This window comes from Garra rufa, chromosome 17, assembly GCF_049309525.1.
Source record: "Garra rufa chromosome 17, GarRuf1.0, whole genome shotgun sequence".
Classification (NCBI taxonomy): Eukaryota; Metazoa; Chordata; class Actinopteri; order Cypriniformes; family Cyprinidae; genus Garra; species Garra rufa.
In genome coordinates this window covers 9,518,729-9,545,946 of record NC_133377.1, presented here as the reverse complement: position 1 = coordinate 9,545,946, position 27,218 = coordinate 9,518,729, and the positions used below count along the sequence as shown (strand labels likewise).

Sequence of the window (27,218 nt, the reverse complement as noted above, 5' to 3'; positions counted from 1 at the left end):
TTTAAGTTCGGACATTATTTCGGTTTAATAAAAAAATAACTAAAAAACGTTTATCTTCCATACAGGAGCGGACTGGGGCAAAATTTCAGGCCGGGAAATCGCTCACTCATCCAGGCCTTCCCAAAAACCCACAACAAATTCTGAAACCATGGACAATATATATATATATATATATATATATATATAGTAAAGCCATTATTATTATCACATAAAAAGTATAATCCATTGGCTGGTGTCACGCAAAATAATTAAAGATTATCTCTTGAACTTCCATTTACCTTTTTATAAAAATGTAAGCATTACATTAGGACCATGTGCTATTGTTTTATCTTGCCCAAATGTCAAAACTGTTGGCCTACAATAATAGCTACATCTTGAATATATCTTATATATAATATATATATATTGTTGTAGCCACATTGGAGGGTTTTCGAGCATGAACCGCCTTTTTAAGGTCATGCCACAGCATCTCAATAGGATTCAGGTCAGCACTTTGACTAGGCCACTCCAAAGTCTTCATTTTGATCTTCAGCCATTCAGAGGTAGATTTGCTGCTGTGTTTTGGATTATTGTCCTGCTGCAGAACCCAAATTTGCTTCAGCTTAAGGTCACGAACAGATGGCCGGACATTGTCCTTCAGGATTTTTTGGTAGAAAGCAGAATTCATGGTTCTATTTATCACAGCAAGTCTTCCAGGTCCAGAAGCAGCAAAACAGGGGGCAAACATGCAAAAAAATACAAAATCAGCAAGGGGGCCAACACTTTTTCACACCACTGTATGCATCACTGTGTATCATCATATTGTATATATGTTATAAAGTGGCCAAGTGGCAGTTGTCATTTGTGTAAATAATATTCAGGCACTTCTGGCATATAAAAAAAACACTAAATTGCTTGTTCTTCTCATTTGTAGGTGCTGGAATTGTTTGCTAAATTATTCAATTTATGTAGCCCGACATTAAACTTAAAAAGGGTTTAGAAACATTATTTAGTATTTTCACATGTCTCGTTTGTCTCTAAAGTCATGTGTTTATGATTTTTTTTTTTTTTTTGTAAAAGCGATACAGGACTTTTATTTTCAAATTGACTAATTCCGTTCAGTGAAGCGGAAGTGACGCGCTTTTGTTGTGCATCTCGTCACCGCATCGCTGGTGTAGAGTGTGTTGGCGGGTGTGTATAAAGTATTGGAATTGTTCATCATGTTTTTGCACAAAAAAACCCCTACAGCGTTATTAAACATGACAAGCGGAATATTCTGTTGATATAACAGTTATACTGAAGGTAACGTTCCTGTCACAGACAACTCTAACTTACTGCTTCACTGTTGAAAACCGCTGTCTCTTATGGTTAAAAATAAAGCGAAATATCGAAAAATATGAATACCAAAACAAATATTTGTAATGTAAACTAAAACATATAGTTTCCCACAGGAAGTGGGCGTATAATGATTAAAATGAAAAGAACATGAGCTATTAAGATGCAAGTGTTTACATGTACATCTGTCATTAGTTGTTCTACTGTGTATTGATGATATTTATTCCAACAGGTATGAATATGACAGTGTGAGATGGATCAGTCCAGGAAACGGAGATTAAATACTAGGAAAACTGGGCTTTCTCAGACTAAATTTGTGAGAACTGAAGAGCCAGAGGACGTTTCTGTGATTAAAGATGTTCCAGACAATACAGGATCAGACAGACACTTCAGTAACGTTACCATCAGAGCCTCCAGTCCTCAGTCTGACAGCGCCAGTAAGAGCAGTTAACACGTTTTTATGTTTTCAGATATTAATATATGAACACACTACTACTAACTGAAAGGTACCATGGGCAGTGGCTTTCTTACCACATTTACTGTGGTAATACTGTGCTATTCCTATACCTTAAACCATGTTGTTAATGAGAAACATTTGTGTGACTGCTATCAGGTCAAGAACAACATGCTGCATGTGTCCAGAAGCCCGAAGATGATACTGAGAGGACCTTGATCATCACATGTGGTGAGTTTGCAAAGTACTGTCCTCATTATATTTGATCATATTTTGAATGATATATTATATTATGATTATATTATATCATATATATGTTGACCAGATGTGCATTTCACAAAAGAAACAGCTTTTTTGTTGGCATTTTTTAAATTAAATATTTAAATATTTTTAAGTATATTTAACATTTTTGAATTATTTACTAGAATAAAAAAATGTGTTGAAATTAAAATCGAAAAACCTACAGAGTAGAAATTCCTGATTTTTTTGTCAAGTAAACCCTTAAGATGGAAAAAATGTACTTTGTGTAGCTGGCATTATAATGTAATTATCAAATGTATAAAGTCAAAAGTTTTAGAACAGTAAGATTTTTAATGTCTTTTCTGCTCACAAAGCCTGCATTTATTTGATCTGAAGTATAGCAAAACAGGATAATTTTAAAATATTTTCACTACTGAAAATATCTGTTTTCTATTTGAATGTATTTTAAAATGTTATTGATTCCTGTGGTTTCAAAGCTGAATTTTTAGCATTATTACTCCAGTCTAGTATTCTGATTTGCTGCTCAAAAACATTTATTATTATGTTGAAAACAGCTGAGTAGATTTTTTTTTAGCTTTCTTTGATGAATAGAAAGTTCAGAAGAACAGCATTTATCTGAAACAGAAATCTTTTGTAACATTATAAATGTCTTTATCATCACTTTTTTCATCAATTTAAAGCATCCTTGTGGCATAAAAGTCTTCATTTCTATATTTTTCTTATTTATCAAAGAATCCCAAAATATGTAACTCAACTGTTTCAAATATTGATAATAATAATAATAATAATTGTAATAATAATGATAATAAATGTTTCTTGAGCAGCAAATCAGCATATTAGAATGATTTCTGAAGGATCATGTGACAATGAAGACTGGAGTAATGATGCTGAAAATTCAGCATTACTATCACAGGAATAAATTACATTTTAAAATATATTCAAATAGAAAGCAGTTACTTTAAATAGTAAAAATGTTTCACAATATTACTGCTTTTGCTGTATTTTGGATCAAATAATTTCAGGCTTGGTGAGCAGAATAGACTTCTTTAAAAAAAAGAATTATACTCAGGATAAATTTTTTAGTTGCAGTGATGTTTTAGGAACGTAAAAAAAAAGTATAAAAATATTATTAAATATAATATTCATGGGGATATTATTTTTCATTATGAGTTAAAATAAAAGGTTCTAAAGCCTCAGACTTTTATTTTGATTGAATACTGGTGAAATCCTGTAGACTTCAGTCCACTAAAAATTATGCAAATGTGAAAATTAATAAATGCACAGCGGTACGCCTTTGTGTTTCCAAATGTATTAAAACAGTCTGAAATGTGTGAAATAATCATCAACCATCATCAATGTTTCTCTCTTTCAGATAAGGAACAGGGTGGAACCCGAACGCTGGGCAGAAGGAAAGGTTTGAGAAGGAAAAGAGACGTGGTCAGTGAAGTAGATGCTCAGCAGAACGAAGCCGAAGATGAAATCCAGCCAGAGGTGGAGATTGACCGAGAGCTGGACAGAGAACTGGAGAATAAATCTCGACAACATAACTTGACCTCTGCGAATGTTCGAAGCATCATTCATGTGAGTGGCCTGCTTCGCCAAACCATGTGCAGATATTATCGCCCTGTTTCCTCAAGACGCCGATTACCAGTCTTTCGTGATCATTTCTTTGACTTTGTATTCAGTATGTAGCTCAACATCTTTACTGTCTATTTGCAGGAAGTGATCACCAATGAGCATGTAGTGGCCATGATGAAAGCTGCTATCAGTGAAACTGAACCCATTCCTGTGTTTGTAAGTATAAATCCCGTAATCATCTGCTATGCTAGAAGGTGATTAACAGCTGTTTAACTCTGTATCACGATCAAGCTGTATCGTACTTGATACATCATTTTCTCAGGCCCTTTTAATTATAAACATGATCAAATGCTAAAAAACATGTTGTTTACAATCTGCTGCACATTTCTCTCTCTGTCTCTCAGGAACCCAAGATGACCCGCTCAAAACTGAAGGAAGTTGTGGAGAAAGGAGTTGTAAGTTGCTTTTATTGTTTAGTAGCTGTAAAGTAACATTTATTATACTGCTACATATTTACAGTCATCTATTTTAAATTTTGGAAGCATTTATAGTAATTACATAATTTAATAGCAACATAACATTCTTCAATTGTACTATAGGTCATTCCCGCTTGGAACATTTCACCAATTAAGAAACCTACAGAGGTGAAGGTAACAGTAGAGTATACCAGCCGTAAAACATGTATAAGAACAGGAGCAGACTGTTATATATAGAATATAATATTCAATGTATTGACTTGCAGAGGGGACCACAGTTTGTGGATATTCCTTTGGAAGAGGAAGACTCATCTGATGAAGAGTATCGGCCTGATGAAGAGGAGGAGGATGAGACAGCTGAGGAGGTTGGAGAGAATGTTTTTTGTGTCATTTGTATTGAATTACTGTTTTGTTTTCAGTGGATTTGTTGAGACAGTTGGATTTGTTTGTGTTGTGATTGGTAGACTCTTCTGGAAAGTGATTTTGAGAACTCATCTTCTCCACGGTGTAGTCGAGTGACCCTCCACAGATCACTTTCTGAACATGAGGAGGATAGAGCCAGCAGCTCTAGTCTGGTAAGACACCTGTAGATGGAAGAGATTTTTGTTAATTTTCAATGCACATCACCATTCAAAAGTTTGGGCTCAGGAAGATTTTTATATTCTGAGTTTATTTGATAAAAAAAATAAAGTAAAAACAGAATTATTGTGAAATATTTTTGCAATTTAAAACAACTTTTTTATGTATTTTATATATATTTTAAAATTTCCAATTATTCCTGTGAATCCTAAGCTGAACTTTCAGCATCATTACTGCAGGCTTCAGTGTCACATGATCCTTCAGAAATCATTCTAATATGCTGATTTGATGCTCAGGAAAATATTCGTTTTATTACCATACTTGTGCTGCTTAATTTTTTTCTGAAAACTGATTTCTTTTAAGAATCTTTGTTGATAGAAAGTTCTTAAACAGCACTTGTTTGAAAAAGTAATCTTTTGTGACATTATAGATGTCTTTACTGTGACTTTAGATCAATTTAAAGGAGTAGTTCACTTTCAGAACAAAAATTTACAGATAATTTATTCACCCCCTTGTCATCCAAGATGTTCATGTCTTTCTATCTTCAGTCGTAAGGAAATTATGTTTTTTGAGGAAAACATTTCAGGATTTCTCTCCATATAATGGACTTCTATGGTGCCCCCGAGTTTGAACTTCCAAAATGCAGCTTCAAAAAAAACTACAATTTATAAAAAATTACAATTTATATACTTTTTAACCTGATGCTCATCTTGTCTAGCTCGGCAAGACGAGCGTTTGAGATTAAAAAGTATATAAATTGTAAATGTTTTTAGAAAATAGCCGATCATTTCACTAGACCCTTCTTCCTCGGCTGGGATCATTTAGAGCTCTTTGAAGTTGCATTTAAACTGCATTTTGGAAGCTCAAACTCGGGGACACCATAGAAGTCCACTATAAGGACAGAAATCCTCAAATGTTTTCCTCAAAAAACATAATGTCTTTACGACTGAAGAAAGAAAGACAAGGGGGTGAATACATTATCTGTAATTGTTTTTTATATTATTTATATGTGTGTGTATTTATATAAACATAATAAATATACACAGTACACACACATATAGTATGCAAACATAAACTTTCAGTTTGCAGCTCTAGTTTTATGCCAGAAGCAGAATACAACAGTTTAAATCACAGCAGATGATATTAAAATTTCTTGTAATCCCTCAAAAACAAATGCAAATTACTATACATAAAAGCATATGTATGTACAGAACCTTCGCAGATCCAGGCACCTGACAGTGGCTGTAACCCCAATGGGACCCCCACCACCACCACCAACCCCCTCCAGGGCCCCACCAGACTGCAGCTTCTTAGAGAAACTCCATGCGGTGGATGAGGAGCTGGCCTTCGGCCCTGAATGCATAGAGTCATATCAGGTGCATCTCACTTCACTGTTGCTGTCTATATAATTAACAACTCATTTGTTTATTAGATTAATGATCACACCAAAAACTAAAATGAAAAAAGATGTTATGTACCTAAATGTTACTGTACTGCTAGGTCTAATTTCTATTTATAGTGGAACCAAAAAGTATTGGCACTAGAGGTGGGAGGAAAAATCGGTTCAACTAACTATCATTGTTCTCTTTGAAACATTATAAAAATTGAATGGTTAACCTCAGAATCGATTTATTTTAATTATTTTACTTTTCCTAAGAGGTGGTGGAAGAAGTTACCGCTTTTATTCCAACAGAGGGTGAAATGTAAAAATGTGTTGCGCTTTAAGCAGCACGGCGCAGGCGATTGGGGTATGACATCAAAGTACTGCAAGAGCAATTTGAAAGCATGCAGAGCCATCTGCTCTCTCAGGGCTCCAGATGTTTTGCAACCATTTTTTCTGCCAGTGGGACTAAATTTTGTGAGCGGTCGCACTGGCGTGACCACTGCTTTGCTCAACTCATAAGCGCTGCTATTTCTGTTGCATATGAGAATCATCTAACAACAAACGAAATGAAAGTGAAACTAAACCACACTACGTTTTAGCTGTTCAGCGCAGACCGTTTATCAGCTCGGATCGCAAAGCAAACAAATTTGTCCAAGCTCAAAACAGCTTTACTCAGGAGCCAAGTTGATTTTGCAACACTGTAACTGCACAGTGCTGCGAGATCCAGTAAGAAGTGTTTGCTGTGAAGTGAAAACGGTTGCTGCAAGATCTAGTGAGAATCATTCGAATTCTGCCCAGAATTCTCTGTTATAAACAGCACTGACTTACTTCAGAAAACCAGAAGTATTAATGCTAACTATAACCATGGTGTTGTGGTAGAAATAATAATACATTATTCATTTCAGGGTTTGTACAACTTTTGAGACTTTCCAGCATTTAACAGAACTATTTCCAGCATTTTAAAGCTCTACAATGATCTAATTTGAATGTTATTTTTAATGGGATGACCAATATATATTTTCCGGTAAGCAAAGTAAAATTTGTTTTGCCGGAAAAACATGACTAAACATAACTAAACATGACTAAAATGGTTTGCAAAGTAACATAGCACTTTATTTAATTTCAGAAAGTATTTTTTCTACTCATTTTGTTGAACAATTAACTGGCAGACAAGTGTATCATCTCAGCCCTAATAGCAATATCAAATCGCAATACTTGTAGAATCAAAATTCTTTTAAAAAAATCGCAATACATATCGTATCGGCACCCAAGTATCTTGATAGTATTGAATCGGGAGGTAGGTGTATCGTCCCATCCCTAATTGGCACCCATAAGTCTTATTGAATGTTATTGCAAACAAATGATCAAACCAGATGGCCTTAATTTCATTTATCTCATGCACACTGCTTTGTGAAAACCTTGATTTTTTTTTAATGTTCTGTATTGTCGAAAGTTAGTGGGTCATGTTTGTAGTCAGTGTGATTGGCTACACCTGTTGTAACTCTGCTAATTCAAATATTTCTTCAAACTAAATCTTTATTTGCCATTAGAGTCTCAGTGGTGCTAATGGAGAGGAGAGCCTGATTTCATTTCGCACGCGATCCAAGCGCCCACTGAGAGATGTCCCTCTGGGGCGCCTGGAGGCGGAGCTACGTGCTCCTGACATCACTCCAGACATGTATGAGTTTGGCTCCGCCCCTGAGGACAGAGAATGGACGCAGTGGCTGCAGGGCCTCATGAGTTCAGATATGGAGAATGAAGGTACGAACAAGTTGAAATACTTACCATGTATGTGCTTCCTCATATGTGTTTCTCAAAAGCTCTTATTCTCTTGTCAGAGGAGGGTGATGATGAAGATGATCCCGAGTACAATTTTCTGGCTGAAATTGATGAGCCAGATGTGGAGGACTATAGGAATGACAAGGCAGTGCGCATCACCAGTGAGTTAATTTGAGAGAAATGATTGGCAGATCATCTATGCTGTTTTTTTTAGGTGTTAATTGACTTCTTTTCTTTGTTACTCAGAAAAGGAAGTGAATGACTTGATGGAGGAACTATTTGATGCAGTAAGGAACTTTATATCTTATGTTCTTGCACATCCCTAATAAAAAGATTATATGTTTTCCAAATTGTCTTGTGATCAGTTGCCTGATCAATAGGGCCATGTGATTGCCACAATGCAGAAAACTCAGACAGAATTGTAGAATACAGTCATATTTGAATATAAATGTGCAAAAAAGTTTAAATGTGAAGCCTTCACGAAATAAACCAAAATACCAGCCAAAATAAAATTCAGTTTAACCTGAAGTTTTGACAGAAATATATTACTAATTAACAGTAGAATTTAAATTCTCAAAGTAATAATAATAATACAGTTTATTGAAACAGTATAGAATATTACACAGTATCACAATTTTATCCATGTTTTAATTTTTGTCCATGTTTTAATTTAAATTGCTTATAAATTGCAATAAATTGTGCAGCACTTTTTTGCCAAAAAATGAAAGGAATTGCTAAAATTTCATTTGATAACATTTTTATATATAATTAATGGTATTTAAAAATGTAAAATGTAAATTAAATTTGTATAAGTTTTATACATTCATTTGATTGCCACCATTTTTGAGAACAATTTATATCTAGTGCTGAAAAAGATATGTTATGCATACATATTAAAAAATATTTTTATATAATATCAATTATATGAATATAAATATATACATGTAAATATTTTTTAAGTATATATTGTATGTGTATAATATATATATATATATATATATATATATATATACACACACACACACACACACACACACACACATAATAAATATAGACAGCATAAAAAAACATTGTTTGACAGCATTAAAGCATAAAACACAAAATCAAAAAAAATGTAAACAGACAAAACTGAAAACTGTTGGGGAAAAAATTATTTATAGGGCATTAAAATGTAAATAAATTAATAAATTGTTACAGTTTTATGAATTGAATTGATTAGACAGCCTTTTGATTATTAAAATGTAGTTAAACCATTAAAATTTGAATACAGTTAAATGAACAGTAGACAGAATTTAAGACAAAATAAAACAGTTTTATATGGCCCTAATGATTGACTAATTAATAGTAGTTCAAAAACCTCACTAACCAACTAGTTGATTATAGAACTGTCAAAATTCTCTGTGCTGAACCTGTTCTCCATCACCTGTAGTTTCAAGATGATTTGGGAGGCCAAGAAGAAGAAGGACATGAGGAAGAAGAGGAAAAAGAGGAGGAGGAGAGTCTCCTGCAGGAGCCGCATGGCATTCTGGAGAATATTCAGTATGTCTCTCCTCAATTTCACAACCACCACATCATATACACAACTGATTTACAGTTGTATATTGAGGTGACATATTTACTATGTTTAGGTATGAGGACCCGTTAGCAGATGTCTTGAAGCAGCGATATCGGACAGTGCGGGAACAGCTGGCAGCGGTGAGGAAACGGAAAGCTCTGCTGGAGAGTAAAGGAGTATCTGTACCTCATCCCTGCCCTCAACGCCCTTCCAGCCCTATAACATCCATGACACTGAACACAGCTCAGAAACTACAGCTACAGCAGCAGACCCAACAGGTCTTGAAAGATTGATGCTTTCCTTTGTTCAATTTAAGAAAAGGAGTTTCTCCTTTGATGTTTAATGATTTGATTCTTTATGTCTTGCACGAGAAGTTTGGGACTTTTTAATTCATGGGTTTTCCAATAGCTGTTTTGTTTATCCTGCAGCATGTGCAGCTCCTCACGCAGGTGAACATGCTATGCAGTTCGGTTAAAGGTCTGGAGACAGAGGCTTCAACAAGCAGACAGTTCTTGGTGAGAAATGCACACATATTAGAGAAACACCCACACGATGTACACAGATACATGTTAATTCTGTCATTTTCTCTCATGTTTTTTTCATCGTACTCACTCAGTTGGAGCTGCAGATGTTTGCCCAGCGTGGAGACCAATCATGCGATCCAGTAGAGCATAGTTTCAGCAGCATCTTCAAAGCATGCAACCTTCAGGATGCTATTTCTCTGCTCGAGGAACTAGATCAGTCACCCAAAGGAGACCCTACAGTCTCGAGTCCATGTTTCCCTGGTAATTTATCTCGACTTGTCTGTCCTTGCATAATTTACATATTTCATACACTGTATAAAGGTCAGATAGTTTTGTTCAGTGTAAATTAATCTACAGATTAAAGGGAAAGTTCACCCAAAAATAAAGTTTGATGTTTATCTGCTTACCCCCAGGGCATCCAAGATATAGGTGACTTTGTTTCTTCAGTAGAACACAAACAAAGATTTTTAACTCAAATCGTTGCAGTCTGTCAGTCATATAATGGCAGTCAATGGTTACCAAATCTTTAAGAGTAAAAAAAACATACACAGAAAAAAAAAAAAATTAAACCCTGCAGCTCATGCCAATACATTGATGTCCTAAGACACGAAACCATCGGTTTTGCAAGAAACTGAACAGCATTTATATAATTTTTTACCTTTGATACCTTCGAGCTCAGCATCCAGTGCGTTACACGTGTACACGCCGGAAGGGGAAATCGATGGAAAGTCAACAGTCCCGGATGAGTTCGCACAAGCAAACGTAATCTTTTAGCTTTAAATCAGTTTGAACAATCAGGATAAGCGCAAGTAATTTCCATTTTGCCGCTATACCCACAATCTCTGTGCACTGTGTAAACGATGAGTGTCGTACACACGCGACAGATCGCTTCCGGCGTTTGTGTATACTATGCCAGAGCGCATACACGGGTAACGCACTGGATGCTGAGCTTGTGCTCAGGACAGTTGGATATTGCTGTGTATCAAAGGTAAAAAATTCTATAAATACTTATCAGTTTCTCGCCAAAAAAAACGATCGTTTTGTGTCTTAGGACATCAATGTATCGTCACGAGCCCCAGGGTGTAATTTGGATTTGTCTGTGCATGTTTTGTTTTTTTTTACTTTCAAAGGTTTGGTGCCCATTCACTGCCATTATATGACTAACAGACTGAAGCGGTTTGAGTTAAAAATCTTTGTTTGTGTTCTGCTGAAGAAACAAAGTCACCTACATCTTGGATGCCCTGGGGGTAAACAGATAAACATCAAATTTTCATTTTTGGAAGAACTGTCCCTTTTTTTTGCCATTTGTAAATAGAAGCTTTCTTGCATTAATCTTTTTACTCTTTGTCTGCATGTTTAATTGTGTAGGATGTCAGTTTCCTGCTCATTTGGCCTGGTTGATGGCAACTCGACCGGTGTTTCTCTACCCAGAGCTACTTCCTATAATCCAACTTCGCCCTTCTAGATTCAAAGGACCGTTTACTTCAGCAGAAGATTGGTAATGCAATCATGCATCAGCCTTAATCATTGCACATTCTTATCCACCTTTTTTATTCAATGCGGAAGTAAGCCTATGGACGAGACTTTCGGTTCATTAGCCGCTGTAGGGAAATAACGAGAAGAATAGCAACGTGCAGTAAACGGTAAAACTGTTTGCACTACAAACCAGTGTGTTCTTAATTAAGATAACACATTAAAATAACACGTTAAGACACACCAATTTGCAATATCAAGCAGCAAGTATAGCTGTTTTGTACAGCTAAAAATAGCTGGACACAGATAAATAACAAGACAGACCCATACAGTTTACAAATGGCCACTCCCGCTTTTGTGGGAAGAAAAAGGAAGATAAAAGATACTAAGTCAACACTGTTGACTGATGATATTGCTCTCTTTGTCTTCTTAGTCTTGTTGTTCTAGGTCATAAGCACTTAAGAAGTACCCCACACCCACTGCAGATGACTTGTCGCTATTTGCTTGCTGCTAGGAGCTATGTCAGTTTAAAATCACACATCCGTGATGCATGTCATAAACCTTTTCCTAATGTCATCAAGGTGAGTGAATGAAAATAGTGTATGGTAGAATCCTGACTGTGTGGTATTTATACTGAAATGACTAATATCACCTAATAACATTCACTAAAAAACATGTTTTTTAGACATACTTTGTTATGGGAAAATGCCCTCCCATGCCCTTGGCCTGTAAAACGGTCAGTCCTTCTGATCAGCGGCCATCTGTGGAGAGAGAAAAGAGGCTCATGCCTGATTGGCTCTCGGTAATGACTGCCTATCATCCTGCTCTGTTTTTGTTATCTCAGTCCTTTTTTTTCATGTATTGCTCCTAAATGGTAAACATATGATATACAATGGCTTGCGAAAGTATTCATACCCCTTCATCCAGTGTTTAGATTTTTAGTATGCAAATTAGCTCATATTTCATTAAATAATGTCTCATTTGCATATTTAAACGTAACATTTTAGAAAACTTGTTATACAAAAATGAAATTATCAATGTAATCAATTAACTGGGCAAGAAAGGTGATAATTAAATATTTTTTTTACCCTATTCACCTGCAGTGTCTCGCCTTAAGGGTATGAATACTTATGCAATGTACTTATTTCAGTTGTTTTATTTTTAATAAATTTACAAAAAAGTTGTGACAATTCTGTTTTTGCTTTGTCATAATGATGCATGGGGTGTAGATTGTTGTGGGAAAAAAGTAATGTAAAGCAGCTTAAATCTGCAACATGGTGGTATGATTACTTTTGGTTAATTTTTAACCTTTCTGTCCTGTAGAAAAACCTGAAGCGCATTTATGAGCTTGTAAGACTGTTTAACCAACCATCTGGAAACTCGCAGACTACCAGTCCAGCAGAAGAAGCCACTGAGTCTCCAGGTTCAAGAGCACACTTTAGCCTCTCTCCAGGCATGCGTTACCCTCTCAGCCTTCCTGAGGACCTTGTTCAAACACTTGAATCTTCACATTCGGGCTCCTGCAAAAAGAAAAAAAACAAGACTGCTAAATCCACCAAGCCTTTAAAACCTCCCCCATCAGCTGAGAAGCTGGAAGTGTTCCTTAACCAGTTACCAACCCTTTTACCAAAAACTATCACAGCTCCAAGTCAGTCACTTTCAAACCTTTCTCATCTCACAAATCCATGCTTGTCTGGAAACGGAGCTACGAATGGTCCTTTAGAGAGAGCGATTATAGTACCTAACGTGCCAAATGTGCCTCAGATGGGACGAAACCCAGGTGGAGCGGTCATCACTTTACCGACTGCTCCAGTCGCACCTAAACTGAGGTCTTCAAGGATTGTTCCTGTGAAAAATGCTGTAGAAACACCAATGGGCACCTCTGGTTCTCCACTGAGAGCTCAAGTTGGTGCAACCCAGAGGGATGTAATCATCACTTTACCTGCTGCTTTGGCACCAGAGCTCAATCCGTGTCCTTCAGGGCATGTAACTGTGAATCAAACTACACAATTAGTCAGCTCTAATGTTGATCCAAGAGGATCAAACCTTGTAATTACTCTTCAGCCACCTCCAGTTCCCAACACCTTAATATGTCCCACCACTGTCATGAAGACATCCATAGCCAATGCTCCATCGGCTAAAGATCAGCGATGTGGCACTCTGCTTAAAGTTATACCAAGGGACTCTGGTGGTCCAGCTCAAGTGCATCAGAAACCCCTAAATCAGTTTCTTCTCCTTCCTCCAGGTTACGTGTTTGCAGGCAGCAACGTTGGCCATCAGATAGCTAGACAAGATCAAACCTCGAAAGGTTCAACAGCTCTGAATAGCACTGAAATTAAACTTAGGAAGCAACGGAAAACTTCAGATGTTTTTGACACCACTGATGGGCCACAAGAAGGTCCACCACAGATGGCATCCGTTCATGATGCTTCTATCGAGTGCTTACAAGAAACCGCTGCAGCAGAGGAAGAGCTGAATAATGATGATGGAGGATTGATTGAGAATGAGGTGGAAGAGTGTGGTGAGAAGGACCCCAGAGAGCTGTTTCTCACACTTTCTGAATCCTCTGGGAGCCCGACGCACAGCATAGATGAGGAGGACGCTGACATGGAGATGGTTTTGGGTGGGAGAGAGAAACTAGAGGAGCGGAAAGCAAAAGAAAGGCTGACAGTGGAGGAGGAGGAGGAAACAGCTGGAGATGTTTCAGATGTCTTGTTTGTGCCAGAACATCAGGTTAGACTATTTAATAAGCCCTTTGAGATATTTACACTGAACGCTAATTTATTTTTTATTTTATTTTTACTGTAATGCAAAAAAATCAACTACTAGTCATATTGTCAAAATAATTATTATCGGTATTTGATATTATTATTATTATTATTATGATTAAGTAAAATATTATATAAATTATTATTTTTTTATATAATGTTTTTTATTTTATATATATATATATATATATATATATATATATATATATATATTATTTTTAATTAATAATAATAGTTTTTTAATGAATTTTCTCTCTTAACTTTTTTTCCTATTTTTATCATTTTTATTTTAGAATTTTTATAAATTTTTATTCTTTGTAATTAAATTAAATTAACTTTATTGAATGCTAATTTTCTTATTTAGTTTTACTGTAATACAAAAAATCTTGTAGTTCAAAAAATATATATTTTATATTATTAAATAAATTATTATTAATTTATTTAAAAATTATATTTTTTTGATTGCAGTATTTGGAATTAAATTATTGCTTGGGATTAAAAAAAAAAGTAAAATGTCTATATAATAATGTTATAATCAGAAGACAACTTGGTCATGAAAGCCTATGTTACAATACAAAAAAATAAAATAAAACTACACAAAAATATCAATTTTTTTTCTTTTGGGGTAAAATATGAACAGGGCTTGTTTTTATTCACACATTTGTATGAGATGTTTGATTAACCTTGCCATTGTAAACACCAGAAAACCATTGAGAAATTCTCACGTCTGGCCACAAAGATGAGATCTGAAAAGGAAGGAAGTTCAGATGATAGAAAATCAAACCATCAACCTGCAGGTCAGTTTAAGTCATAGCAAACACATTTACAAAAATGTCTATCAATGGTCAACGGCTTTGTAAATCTAAACTGAACATATTGACAGGTGTCCATCGTACCCACACTGCAAAAAGCCCTTTGGTCCTTTATAATAATGTACCTGATGATGATCCTTACAGAGATGCTAAAGATGTCGCCTTTGCCCAAGCTTACCTGGAGAAGGCATGAAATATTTAGATACAAATATTAATGTTCATTTTTATCCAATGACAGGTCCATTTTTCAGTCTAATGTTCTGTCTGTCTCCAGGTGTATGAAGTGCTACAGATGGTGCCTGGGAAAGTGGACGAGTTCTTGTGTGTTTTGTCAGAGTTTGAGAAAGATCCAGAAAGCCGCACGTCACTAGAGCTGCTGGCGAGACTCAAGCCTGTGCTGAGCGACTGGCCTGAGCTGCTTCGAGATTTTGCTGCCTTCCTGCATCCAGATCAAGCTAGACAGTGTGGCCTGGTAGAGCACAATCTCTCATATTTATGTCTAAACATATCACACAGTCATGAGGTTTCATGATCTTTCTAATATGTGGCTTTAGCTGGCAGAGCAGCAGGCGTTTGAGCGCAGCAGACGGTTTCTACGCCAGCTGGAGTGTACTTTTGGAGAGCAGTCAGATCTCTACAGAAAGGTGGTGCACATTCTGCAAGGGGGTCCGTCACAGGATCTTCCTGGCTTCAAAGAGGTATTTAAAAAGGGCACAAGCCGACAAGCAGTCCTTCCTTGTTATTCTGGCATTTGAACATCCCTTCTGTTTTTTTCTCCAGATGAAAGCTCAAATAACATCACTGCTCCAGAATCACACTGACTTGCTGGAGGAATTCTGGGAATTTTTTAAGCAGCTGTACCCACAAGTGCAAGATGAGGATCATGCAGACAATGTAGAAACCAGTCAGGGCTTGGAAGGAAACCATCCATGTCAAGAAAACAGAACTGTTTTATCAGATAAAAATGTGGAGCCAGTCAAAACAGCCATTAAACCCAGAAGAAAAAGAGACAAACATATTCAGGTAATTTATGAAGAGACCTTCTCCTCTTATAGTTGACTTTTCCTATATATTCAATGTCTACAAATCTCAAGAAATCTCAGTTTCTTACTTAGTTTTTTTTTGTCCTGTTTCCACCAAAAATATCAACAAATTCTTAAATCAAAAAGGAGTAAATTTTTTTGTCTTGTTTAAAAATAAAATAAAAAAACAAGTCAAAATTTAGTTTTTGTGTAGAACAAGCAAAATAATCTGCCAATGGGGTAAGCAAAAAAAATCTTATTTCAAGCAGAAATCTATCTATCTAGAATTTTTAGATATTTTGGCTGAAAACAAGACAAAAAAATCTAAGCAAGAAAATCATTTTTTGCAGTGTGTTTGACTAATCTAAGTGACTCTGATTGACCAATGTATTCCTAAGTTCAACAGAAACATGTTTAATTGGTAATAAGGCTCAACGCTGCACAGAACAGCGCATAAAAGCAATCTGATGCAGTGTGAGCGAATCTAAATGTACAGTTTAAGTCAAAAGTTTACATACACCTTGCAGAATCTGCAAAATGTTAATTATTTGACCAAGATAAGAGGGGTCATACAAAATGCATGTTATTTTTTATTAAGTACTGACCTGAATAATATATTTCACACAAAAGACATTTGAAAATAGATGAATTTATAAAAATGACCCTGTTCAAAAGTTTTGAGAGACTCGTATTCAACTATTACAGAAGGTTCAAACACTCACTGATGCTTCACAAGGAAACACAATGGATTAAGACCTGGATTTAAAGATCAGGGTTTAAATTTTACTTATTTTGTCTTGTGTAGCTTCTAAAGGGCAGTATTAAATGAGAAGGATGTGATATTTAGGCAAAATAAGAAAAATGTACACTGTTCGTTCTGTTCAAAAGTTTACACCCCTGGCTGTTAATGCATGTTTTTTCCTTCTGTGGAATCAGTGAGCATTTGATCCTTCTGTAATAGTTGCATATGAGTCCCTCAGTTGTCTTCAGTGTGAAAAGATGGATCGCAGAATCATACAGTAATTGTTGGGATAAGGTTTAGATACACAAAAATGCTGAAAAACCAAAGAAATTGTGAGATCTGAAGGATTTTCTTGAAGAACAGAGGACAGTTTAACTGTTCAGGACAAACAAGGGACTCATGAACAACTATCACTAAACAAAAAAAAATACAGCTGTGGATCATTCAGGTAACATCAAGTGTTTGTAAACTTTTGAACAGGGACATTTTTTTTTTACTACTTTTTTCTCTTGTGGACTATATGTAAACATCTTTTATGTGAAATATTCTATTCAGGTCATTACTACATAAACAATAACATGCATTTTGTTTGATCTCTCTTATTTTGGTAAAATAATTAACATTTTGCAGATTCTGCAAGGTGTATGTGTACTTTTCATTATTTTTCACATTTCATTTTAATTCCGACAACCGTAATACGTTGTTAAATTGTCTAGGGGCATGTTTTGCCCTATTGTCTTGAATTTCAGGGGCATTTTTGCCTCAAGCCCTTGTTCATTTCTGAAAGTTGCAGGTTCGAGTCTCAGATCCGAACCCCAACTGCTTCCCGGGTGCCGCAGCAATATGGCTGCCCACTGCTCCGGGTGTGTGTTCACTACTGTGTGTGTGCACTTAAATGAAGAGCACAAATTCACCATACTTGGTCACACGTCACATCCTTTCCTTTCCTTACCACGTAACTGTAGCATAATCATAATGACATTCGGACTTGTTTTATCTTCTCTCTCAGATGGCAGAAACAAAAAAGAACAAGGCCAAGAAAAACAGTGTGGCAGCAGAGTCAAAAACGGAGGCAGCTGAACCTTCAGTGGACACTCAAGAGTCTTCATTTAATGCCACAGGAAGCTCAGTCTGTGCCGAGAATATCTCTTGCACACCAACTGGGAAAAAAGTAGTCCTCTGGACGAGGTTAGAAATGTTATGGAACATTTATCTCTGACATTATGCACTATGTCCTGTTTTTATTTGACTGTAAATCATGTAAATGAAAAAAATATTTATTTTGCTGTTACTAGGGTTGTGTGCATTTTGAAGACCCTTTAACTTAGGTTCAACACCTGAAAGTAAAAATAAATAGGATGCAAAATTAATATTAAGGAAATATAACTGCTAAAAGATCATCACACATGGTCTCACTTTAAACCAGATGCTATATAGAGAGAGAAATGTGACCCTGGACAAGAAAACCAGTCATACTTAGCCACAGGTATATTTGTAGCAATAGCCAAAAATACAATGTATGGGTCAAAATTATCAATTTTTCTTTTATGCCAAAAATCATTAGGATATTAAGTAAAGATCATGTTCCATTAAGATATTTTGTACATTTCCTGCCATAAATATGTCAAAAATTTATTTTTGATTAGTAATATGCATTGCTAGGAACTTCATTTGAACAACTTTAAAGGGGATTTTTGTTTATATTTTGATTTGATTTTATTTTATTTATTTATTTATTTTTAATTTTTTTTTTTTTTTTTTTGCAGCCTCATATTCCAGATTTTCAAATAGTTGTACCTTGGCCAAATATTGTCCTATCCTAACAAACCATACATCAATGGAAAGCTTATTTATTATATTTAATTTCATAAAATTGACACTTATGACTGGTTTTGTGGCCCAGGGTCGCAAATAGGTCTAATCAGTGTTTTGTATGTATATTATGTGTTCAGTCTTCAAAAGTTCCAGCAACGTTTTTAAAGAGATTAATAATTTTATTCAGCAAGATTGCAATAAATTGATCAAAAGTAACAGTAAAGACATTTGTAATGTTGTAGAAAATTATGATTAGATTTCTAAACATCTAAGAATCACCATTTCCACAGAAATGTTATGTTTTTAACATTGATAATAATCAGAAATGTTTCCTAAGTAGCGAATCAGCATATTATAATGATTTCTGAAGGATCATGTGACACTGAAGACTGGCGTCATGATGCTGAAAATTCAGCTTTGACATCAGAGGAATAAAGTACATTTTATGGTATATACAAATAGAAAACAGTTATTTAAATTGTAATAATTTTTCACAATATAAATGTTTTATTTTGTTGCTTGTGGTGGACAATTAAAACCTGTGTGACTGTTTCTTTTAGTTACAGACCAGTAGTTCATTTTTTTGTTGTTTTTTCATCTAAAATTTGAAATCAAAATCCTGTGGGTTATAGCCAGTTGTGTTCAAATTCACATTTATTAATTGAAAGGAAGCCAAGGCTTCATTTCAGAATTTTATGCAACCCTGCCTGTTTATTATTTACAGTATATACTTTAGCTGAGTAACTCTGCTGTTTAAGCACACATTTAGATGTACATTCATGGTATGAAATGAATATTTCTGTGTTTTGTTTGTGTAATTACAAAGGGAGGCAGACCGTGTAATACTGACCACCTGTCAGCAGAGAGGAGCCAAGCCGGCCACGTTTCATGCCATTGCAGCCCAGCTGGGCAACAAAACAGCCAGCGAGGTTTGCTTTCTTTCACATTCAGAGGCTTTTCCTCACAAAGATCATATCCAGGTCGTATTTCACCCTAAAATCAAAATTAGAGAGTAAAATCGTAGCATTCCTTAAAAATAGACTCAAAAGGCAAAAGGAATAAAATGGACTCAATGGCAGAATATCATTTATTGCTTATTTTGGGGGAAATACGTGACCCTGGACCACAAAATCAGTCTTAAGTGGCAATAAGGAAAAATACTGTACATTGTATGGGTTGAAATTATAAGATGTTTCTTTTATGCCAAAATCATTAGAATATTATGTAAAGATCATGTTTCATGAAGATATTTCGCAAATTTCCTAACGTAAATATATCAGAACTTAATTTTTTGGTTAGTAATATGCATTGCTAAGAACTTAATTTGGACAATTTATAGGCGATTTTCTCAACATTTCGATTTTTTGCACCCTCAGATTCCAGATTTTCAAATAGTTGTATCTCAGCCAAATACTGTCATAATCTAACCATACATCAATGGAAAGCTTATTTATTCAGCTTTATCCTTATTATTATCCTTATAACTGGTTCTCTTACGAGAGGTCTCTCGTACTGCGTAAGTATCTTACGCTAGGGGAAAATCCTTTTCTGCGAGATATTGAAGCCAAAAATTATCCTTAATTTTGAAATAATGTAAAGCGCGTTGCAGCAGCATACAGACATAGGCGAAACAGCTTGCGCGCCTATTGGCTGCTCTGCGGCAACTGCAGCAGCCTATTAGAGCGAGGCCTGACGCGACGCCAGATCCAATGGGGGCATTTCGCGCCCTTTGCGTCGCTTCGTGCCCTTTTCGTAGCTTCCCGCCTAAAAGGGCGTGGTCTAGACCTATAAAGATCGCTCGTAGGCAGCTATTATCTGATTTTTCATCCTTCAAGCGAAGCACACGCATCGCTGGAGCCGGAGAAGAAGCCGCCGTCGACTGCAAGCATCTCAGCGGGACGAGCCACTGAAGCTGCTGGCCACGCCGCCTTCCGTGCCTTCCTGCTGCGCTTTCCGGCGCCTATATCCTTTATAATCTACAGTGTGTGTCGCCGCTGCGATACACACTGTTTCTCTAAAAAAGAGCAAAGCGTCTTTTTAAAGATGCCTTCATACGGCTCGTGCAGATGCCAAAGGCGACTCTGAGGACTTGCCTTGCACTCTTCACTGAGACTGCTCCCCCGCCCGCGGTGGTGTCGCGCCGCAAAAAGCGCCGTGCCCAGCGGGCCCCGGATCCTCCCCCCAGCCGACAAAGCTCGCCGGTTCGCCCGCCTGCTTCATCGACCTCGTCAGCCTCTGTTCCGGACGTAAAGCGGCCGCTGTATGCCACCGCTTCCATCGACGCCGCTGACGAGGGGGGCCATGAAGGAGGAAGAGGATTTCCGTTTCCCGCCAAAGCGGGAACGCGCATGCTGCTCAGAAGAGGCGATAGCAGCCCACTTATGTCTGCCCTCCGCTGGACGGCGTGCTAAGTCGGCCCTCCCCTCTAAAGCTTGCCGTCAGACGTCAAACCTGCTCCGCCGCGCTTTCGCCGCCGCCTAGCCGCGTCAGCGCTGCGTAACATGGCCTCTCACCGTTGCTGAGAGGCACCCGTGGCTAACGCTTTCTGACGTTTTTCTCGTCTGGCCGCCGCCCCGCCAGACGCGGCCCGCGGCCCAGGATTGAGTTGAAACCTGAGCCTCCGACATCGTCCTAGCACAACTAGGAAAACGACGGTGTACGAGTCCCGCTGTTGCCGGACCCCCACCAAAGTTATTCGCTCGTCCAGTTCCAGGAAATGTGACTGTTCCAGTGTTTTCTGCAGCCAACAAACCTGCAGGGCTCCGTCGCCCGTTTGCCTGCACACAAAAGTCGTTCCCACGGCTACACAGATAAACCCCCAATAAAGTGTATTGTCTGGTGTCCCGGCCACGGCCGATGGTGTTTCACGTGTCGTAAGAATGCCCACTAACCAGTGCTCATCTCTACACACAAGCACAGCGCACAGATAAACCCCCAATAGAGTGTATTGTCTGGTGTCCCGGCCACGGCCGATGGTGTTTCACGTGTCGTAAGAATATGCCCACTATCCAGTGCTCATCTCTACACACAAGCACAGTGCACAGATAAACCCCCAATAGAGTGTATTGTCTGGTGTCCCGGCCACGGCCGATGGTGTTTCACGTGTTGTAAGAATATGTCCACTATCCAGTGCTCATCTCTACACACAAGCACAGCGCACATAAAATCGACTCAGATCGATTGCGCTTCACAACCAGCCACGGCCGATGGTGTTTCACGTGTCGTAAGAATATGTCCACTATCCAGTGCTCATCTCTACACACAAGCACAGCGCACATAAAATCGACTCAGATCGATTGCGCGTCACACGTGGTAAATGTGCCCGTTTCACAGTGCCCACAGACACCACATTATGCACGTCGAACGGTTTCTGTAAAAACGAAACCAAAAGTGCATTCGCTCTATGCAGGCGAACGTTGTTTGGAGTGTGTTAAATGTGCCCGCTGTCCCACGGCCACATACATACACAGACATAATAGTTCCCGCTATCAGCGTGCCCCATGCCTCAAATGTCACGAGCACGTTTTGCATGAAATCAACGTGCATTCGCTCCACGCAAGCAAACGATATTTGGAGTGTGTAAAATGTGACTGTTCCTGTTTTCTGCAGCCAACAAGCCGGTTCTGTCGCCCGCTAATAGCCTGCACACAAAGGTTGTTTTCACGGCTACCCAGATAAACCCTCAATAGAGTGTATTTTCTGGAGTCCCGGCCACGGCCGATGGTGTTTCACGTGTAGTAAGAATGCCCACTGCTTGCTCATCTCTACACAAAAGCACAACCTGTCACAGACACAGGTATAGCGCACATAAAATTGACTCAGATCGATTGCGCTTCACATGTGGTAAACGTGCCCACTTCACAGTGCCCACGGACATCACATTATGCACGCCCCAAGATTTCTGTAAAAACGAAACCAAAAGGTGTTCCCTATACTGTATGCGGATGAACGTTTGCAGTGTGTTAAATGTGCCTGTTGCCACACAACCACATCGACACAGACATAATAGTTCCCGTTATCAGCGCTCGCGCCCCGAATGTCACGAGCACGTCTCTTGTGCCGCAGCACACCGAAACCACTCCGTTACTGAACGAACGGAGCACGCTTCGTATTCAACCTCTAGCTATTCATGCAAACGCATGGGAAAAGCTTCCAGGGGTTTCGAAATGGGTGCTGGACATTATAAAAGGAGGCTATTCGCTACAGTTTCACCGACGCCCGCGCCTCTATACAGCGCGCGTCGAGACCACAATGCAGACAGAAGCAGCACACCTGCTTCGAGCCGAAGTGGCGAAACTATTGAGCAAAGGGCTCATAGAGCCCCTTTCTCAAGCTCAAAGCGAATGAGGGCTGTACAGCAGATAGTTCCTGGTACCGAAAAATGACGGTGGTCTCGGACCCATATTAGATCTAAGGCAACTGAACAAAGCGCTGGTGAAGCGTCGGTTCAGGATGCTCACGACCAGAAAAATCCTCGCGCAAGTTCGCCAAGGAGACTGGTTCGTGTCAGTGGATCTGAAAGACGCGTATTTTCAAATACAGATAGCGTCACGTCACAGGCGATTTTTGAGATTCGCCTTCGAGGGCCAGGCATATCAGTACACAGTCCTGCCGTTCGGTTTGTCCCAGGCACCCCGTACATTTACGAAGTGCATGGACGCAGCGCTCGATCCTCTCAGACTGAAAGGCGTGCGCATACTGAACTATTTGGACGATTGGCTGATTCTAGCACAGTCTCGCTCAGTGCTTGTACAGCATACGACTATGTTACTCGATCCCTCGAGAATATGGGTCTCAGAGTCAATTGGGCGAAGAGCTCCCTGTCCCCCAGTCAGAAAACTTCCTTCCTGGGCACAGAATTGGACTCGCTGTCAATGATAGCGCGGCTGTCATCACAGCGCGCAGCGGACATTCAGCACACAGCGGGCTCGTTCCGCTGCGGCGCGTCCGTCCCGCTCCAAAAAAAAAAAAAAAAAAATTTCAGTAAATGCTGGGTCTCATGGCCTCAGCGTCATCAGTTCTACAACTGGGTCTGCTATGTATGCGCCCACTGCAGTTCTGGCTGAAAGCGCGCGTCCCGCGTCAAGCGTGGGCGTCCGGTCGGCTTCGTCTCACGGTCAATCAGAAATGTGTCACAGCCCTGAAACCGTGGAAAGCAGTCGACTGGTACCAGTCAGGTGTAAGCCTGGGGACTTCCTCGAGAATAAAAGTGGTGTCTACGGACGCGTCCACCTCGGGATGGTGGGCTCTGCTCGAGGGCAGACCGTCTTTTGGCCAGTGGTCAGAACGGGAAAAGCTCCTGCATATCAACTGCCTCGAAATGCTGGCAGTACAGAACGCGCTGACGAGTTTCTGTCCCCAAATAAAAGGAAACCATGTACTAGTCCGCTCGGACAATATGTCAGTGGTTTCCTATATAAATCGCCAGGGCGGTCTCAGGTCCAAAAACCTATACAGACTTGCAGAACGCCTCCTGGTATGGGCTCAGCGCAACCTGCGCTCGCTGAAAGCAGTGCATGTGCCGGGGCTTCTAAACATAGGGCCAGACAGACTGTCCAGGAACAATGTTCCAGCAGGCGAATGTCTCTACACCCACAGACAGTACAACTACTGTGGAAAAAATTTGGCAGAGCGGAAGTAGACCTCCGAATAATGCTCACTGTCTGGAATTTTACTCAAAAAGCAGAGACGCGCTGGCCCACGAATGGCCCCGCCGTCATCTCTATGCTTTTCCCCCCGTCTCTCTCCTACCTCAGGTGATAGAGAGGGTCAGGGAAAAAGGATGTTCAATACTGCTGATAGCGCCGTTTTGGGAAAACCAGCCCTGGTTCCCAGTGCTGATGCAGCTGACGAGCACTGCCCCGTGGCCGATACCAGTGAGGAGAGACCTTCTCTCTCAGGCCAGCGGCTCGATTTGGCATCCTCACCCAGAGCTGTGGTCCCTTTATGTCTGGGCCACCAGAGAATATATGATGAACTCCCTAAAGGAGTATTAAACACGATCACGCAGGCTAGAGCCCCTTCTACGAGACGGCTCTATTCCTCAAAATGGTCAGTGTTTTCGGGCTGGTGCCCAGCCCGTGGCTCGTCACCCACTAACTGTGGTGTGATGGAGGTGCTTTCCTTTCTACATGAGCTGCTGGACAAGGGCAGAACCCCGTCCACGCTCAAAGTCTATGTGGCGGCCATAACAGCGTTTTCGAGCACAACGCTAGGTCAGTCAATAGGAAGGAACGATTTAGTTATTCGCTTCCTGAGGGGAGCTAGAAGACTAAATCCCCCCAGACCTCCCTCAGTCCCTGTATGGGACCTTTCTGTGGTACTAGAGGCCATGAAAGGTGGACCATTCGAGCCTCTGCAGACGATTGATTTGAAATACCTGTCTCTTAAGACTGTGTTTCTGCTGGCTCTCGCTTCAGTGAAGCGCATAGGGGATTTGCACGCACTCTCTGTGAGCGCGACGTGCATGGAATTTGGACCTAATGACTCTAAAGTCATACTCAAACCCAAACATGGTTACGTTCCAAAATCACTCAACACACCGTTTAGGGCACAGGTCATCGCGCTGTCAGCCCTACCGGTCAATGATGAGGAAACGGACGCGAGCCTCCTATGCCCAGTCAGGGCATTACGAGCTTACATGTCTCGCTCGTCTGCTTTTAGACAGACAGAGCAGCTTTTTGTTTCGTTTTACGGGCGTCCCAAGGGACTGGCCGCGTCGAAACAGAGCTTATCCAGATGGATAGTTGATGCTATTGCGTTGGCATATGCTTCCAAGGGCATGCAGTGCCCGCTGGGTGTCAGAGCACATTCCACGAGGGGCGTGGCCTCATCGTGGCTTGGTCGAGTGGGATTGCCTTGCAAGATATTTGTACGGCGGTGGGCTGGGCCTCTCCGTCTACATTTATAAGGTTTTACAACCTGGAGGTTCCCGCCTTACAGGCCAGATTGCTGTCAGTCTAGATGTTCAGTGTTGTCTGACCTGATGTTATCAGCTCGGAATGCTGCGTCTACTGAGCACAGCTCTAGGGTCGACAGTGAAAGTAATAGCACGAGATGTGTCTGGGCAAACTGTGTGAAGACCCTTATTCTTACGTCAGCTCAGGCCGTAACCCCGCCCTGTATGTACGTTTACTTAGCGTCTGAGTGACGCTGCACTATGTGGAAGAGTGCGGCGTTGCCCCTCCCTCTTCCCCGGACTCCCTGTGAGTTCTATAGGTGATTATGAACTGTATGAACCCCGGGCTTTCGCCCTTGGGTCTTTGGTGTCAGATCTCAGCATGCACGGCGTTTTACACTGGGTCCCCTAGCGTAAGATACTTACGCAGTACGAGAGACCTCTCGTAAGAGAACGTACTCGGTTACTAACGTAACCTCTGTTCTCTCTAGAGAGGGAACGAGTACTGCGTATCTTGCCGTGCATGCGCACGCTCTGGTTGCTTCGATGATGAAAAACCAGATAATAGCTGCCTACGAGCGATCTTTATAGGTCTAGACCACGCCCTTTTAGGCGGGAAGCTACGAAAAGGGCGCGAAGCGACGCAAAGGGCGCGAAATGCCCCCATTGGATCTGCCGTCGCGTCAGGCCTCGCTCTAATAGGCTGCTGCAGTTGCCGCAGAGCAGCCAATAGGCGCGCAAGCTGTTTCGCCTATGTCTGTATGCTGCTGCAACGCGCTTTACATTATTTCAAAATTAAGGATAATTTTTGGCTTCAATATCTCGCAGAAAAGGATTTTCCCCTAGCGTAAGATACTTACGCAGTACTCGTTCCCTCTCTAGAGAGAACAGAGGTTACGTTAGTAACCGAGTACGTTTTGTGAACCAGGGTCATATGATCTAGACAGGCTTTTTGAGATTAACTTCTTGATCTTTAAAATTTTCCTCAGCACTGTGCAGTAACCTATCATCTAGTCCAGTGTATACTGCAGTCAGGTCAACCATTATGAATCACATAATTGGAAAACAACCAATGTTTCCCTTTTCCCCTTAGGTTTTGGAGCGCTTTCAAGACCTCATTAAGTTGTTTCACAAATCCAGCAAGTTACATCACACGAGCCAGTCGGACACCAAGATCCAGTCTGGCACGATAGAAGATGAACCAGACTGACATTAAAAATGTGTTAAGCAATAAGACTTAAAAGAAGCAGGCTGGACCTGCCACCTGTATTGAAAGCAAAAACAGTGTACCACTTTAAATCTGTTTTCCTGAAGCACTTGAACAAAAGAATATTAATTCGCCATGTAATATTAAGAAATTTAGGTAGATATAGATTACAATTCTTGACTTTTAAAAGCATACACAAATATTGTGGAGATATTGTTACATTTTTCTACAGGATGTACATTTTGAAAAATATTTTTCTGCCTAAATCAACAGAAAGGCATGAATAGTTTAGTAAATTGCGCTTAATTGTCTTAATTATTATTAATATGGTTTCATAATACTTATATGAAGGTTGCGAATATCATTTCATGTGAAGGAATATGACAAATAAATTATTGAATTGTTTACTATCCAGAATACCTCGAATATGAGTTATTTTCTGACTGTAATTGTGGCATAAACCAATCGTACAGCGGCACAGGGGGATCTTTGATTGACAGCGAAATCCACCAATGAGCGTCTTACATCTCATCAGCTGTAGAAGTGCTAGCCAATCATCGCTTACTTCACTGACACA

At 39.4% G+C, this 27,218-nt stretch overlaps 1 protein-coding gene across 1 annotated transcript; it reads left to right on the top strand.

Moving 5' to 3' along the window:
• Nucleotides 1–1,152: 1,152 nt before the first annotated feature.
• Nucleotides 1,153–26,768, top strand: gon4la (gon-4 like a). Its single transcript, XM_073821997.1, has 29 exons — nt 1,153–1,281; nt 1,547–1,751; nt 1,928–1,999; nt 3,402–3,610; nt 3,749–3,823; nt 4,012–4,062; nt 4,207–4,257; nt 4,350–4,448; nt 4,548–4,658; nt 5,874–6,038; nt 7,597–7,807; nt 7,885–7,986; nt 8,072–8,112; nt 9,255–9,364; nt 9,454–9,658; nt 9,809–9,895; nt 9,997–10,165; nt 11,273–11,402; nt 11,811–11,958; nt 12,063–12,179; nt 12,701–14,110; nt 14,849–14,942; nt 15,029–15,144; nt 15,232–15,429; nt 15,512–15,655; nt 15,738–15,980; nt 17,731–17,909; nt 19,363–19,465; nt 26,528–26,768. The coding sequence occupies exons 2-29, from the start codon at nt 1,568–1,570 to the stop codon at nt 26,642–26,644; spliced, it is 4,941 nt and encodes a 1,646-aa protein (XP_073678098.1). The 5' UTR covers nt 1,153–1,281; nt 1,547–1,567; the 3' UTR covers nt 26,645–26,768.
• The last annotated feature ends 450 nt before the right edge of the window (nt 26,769–27,218 follow it).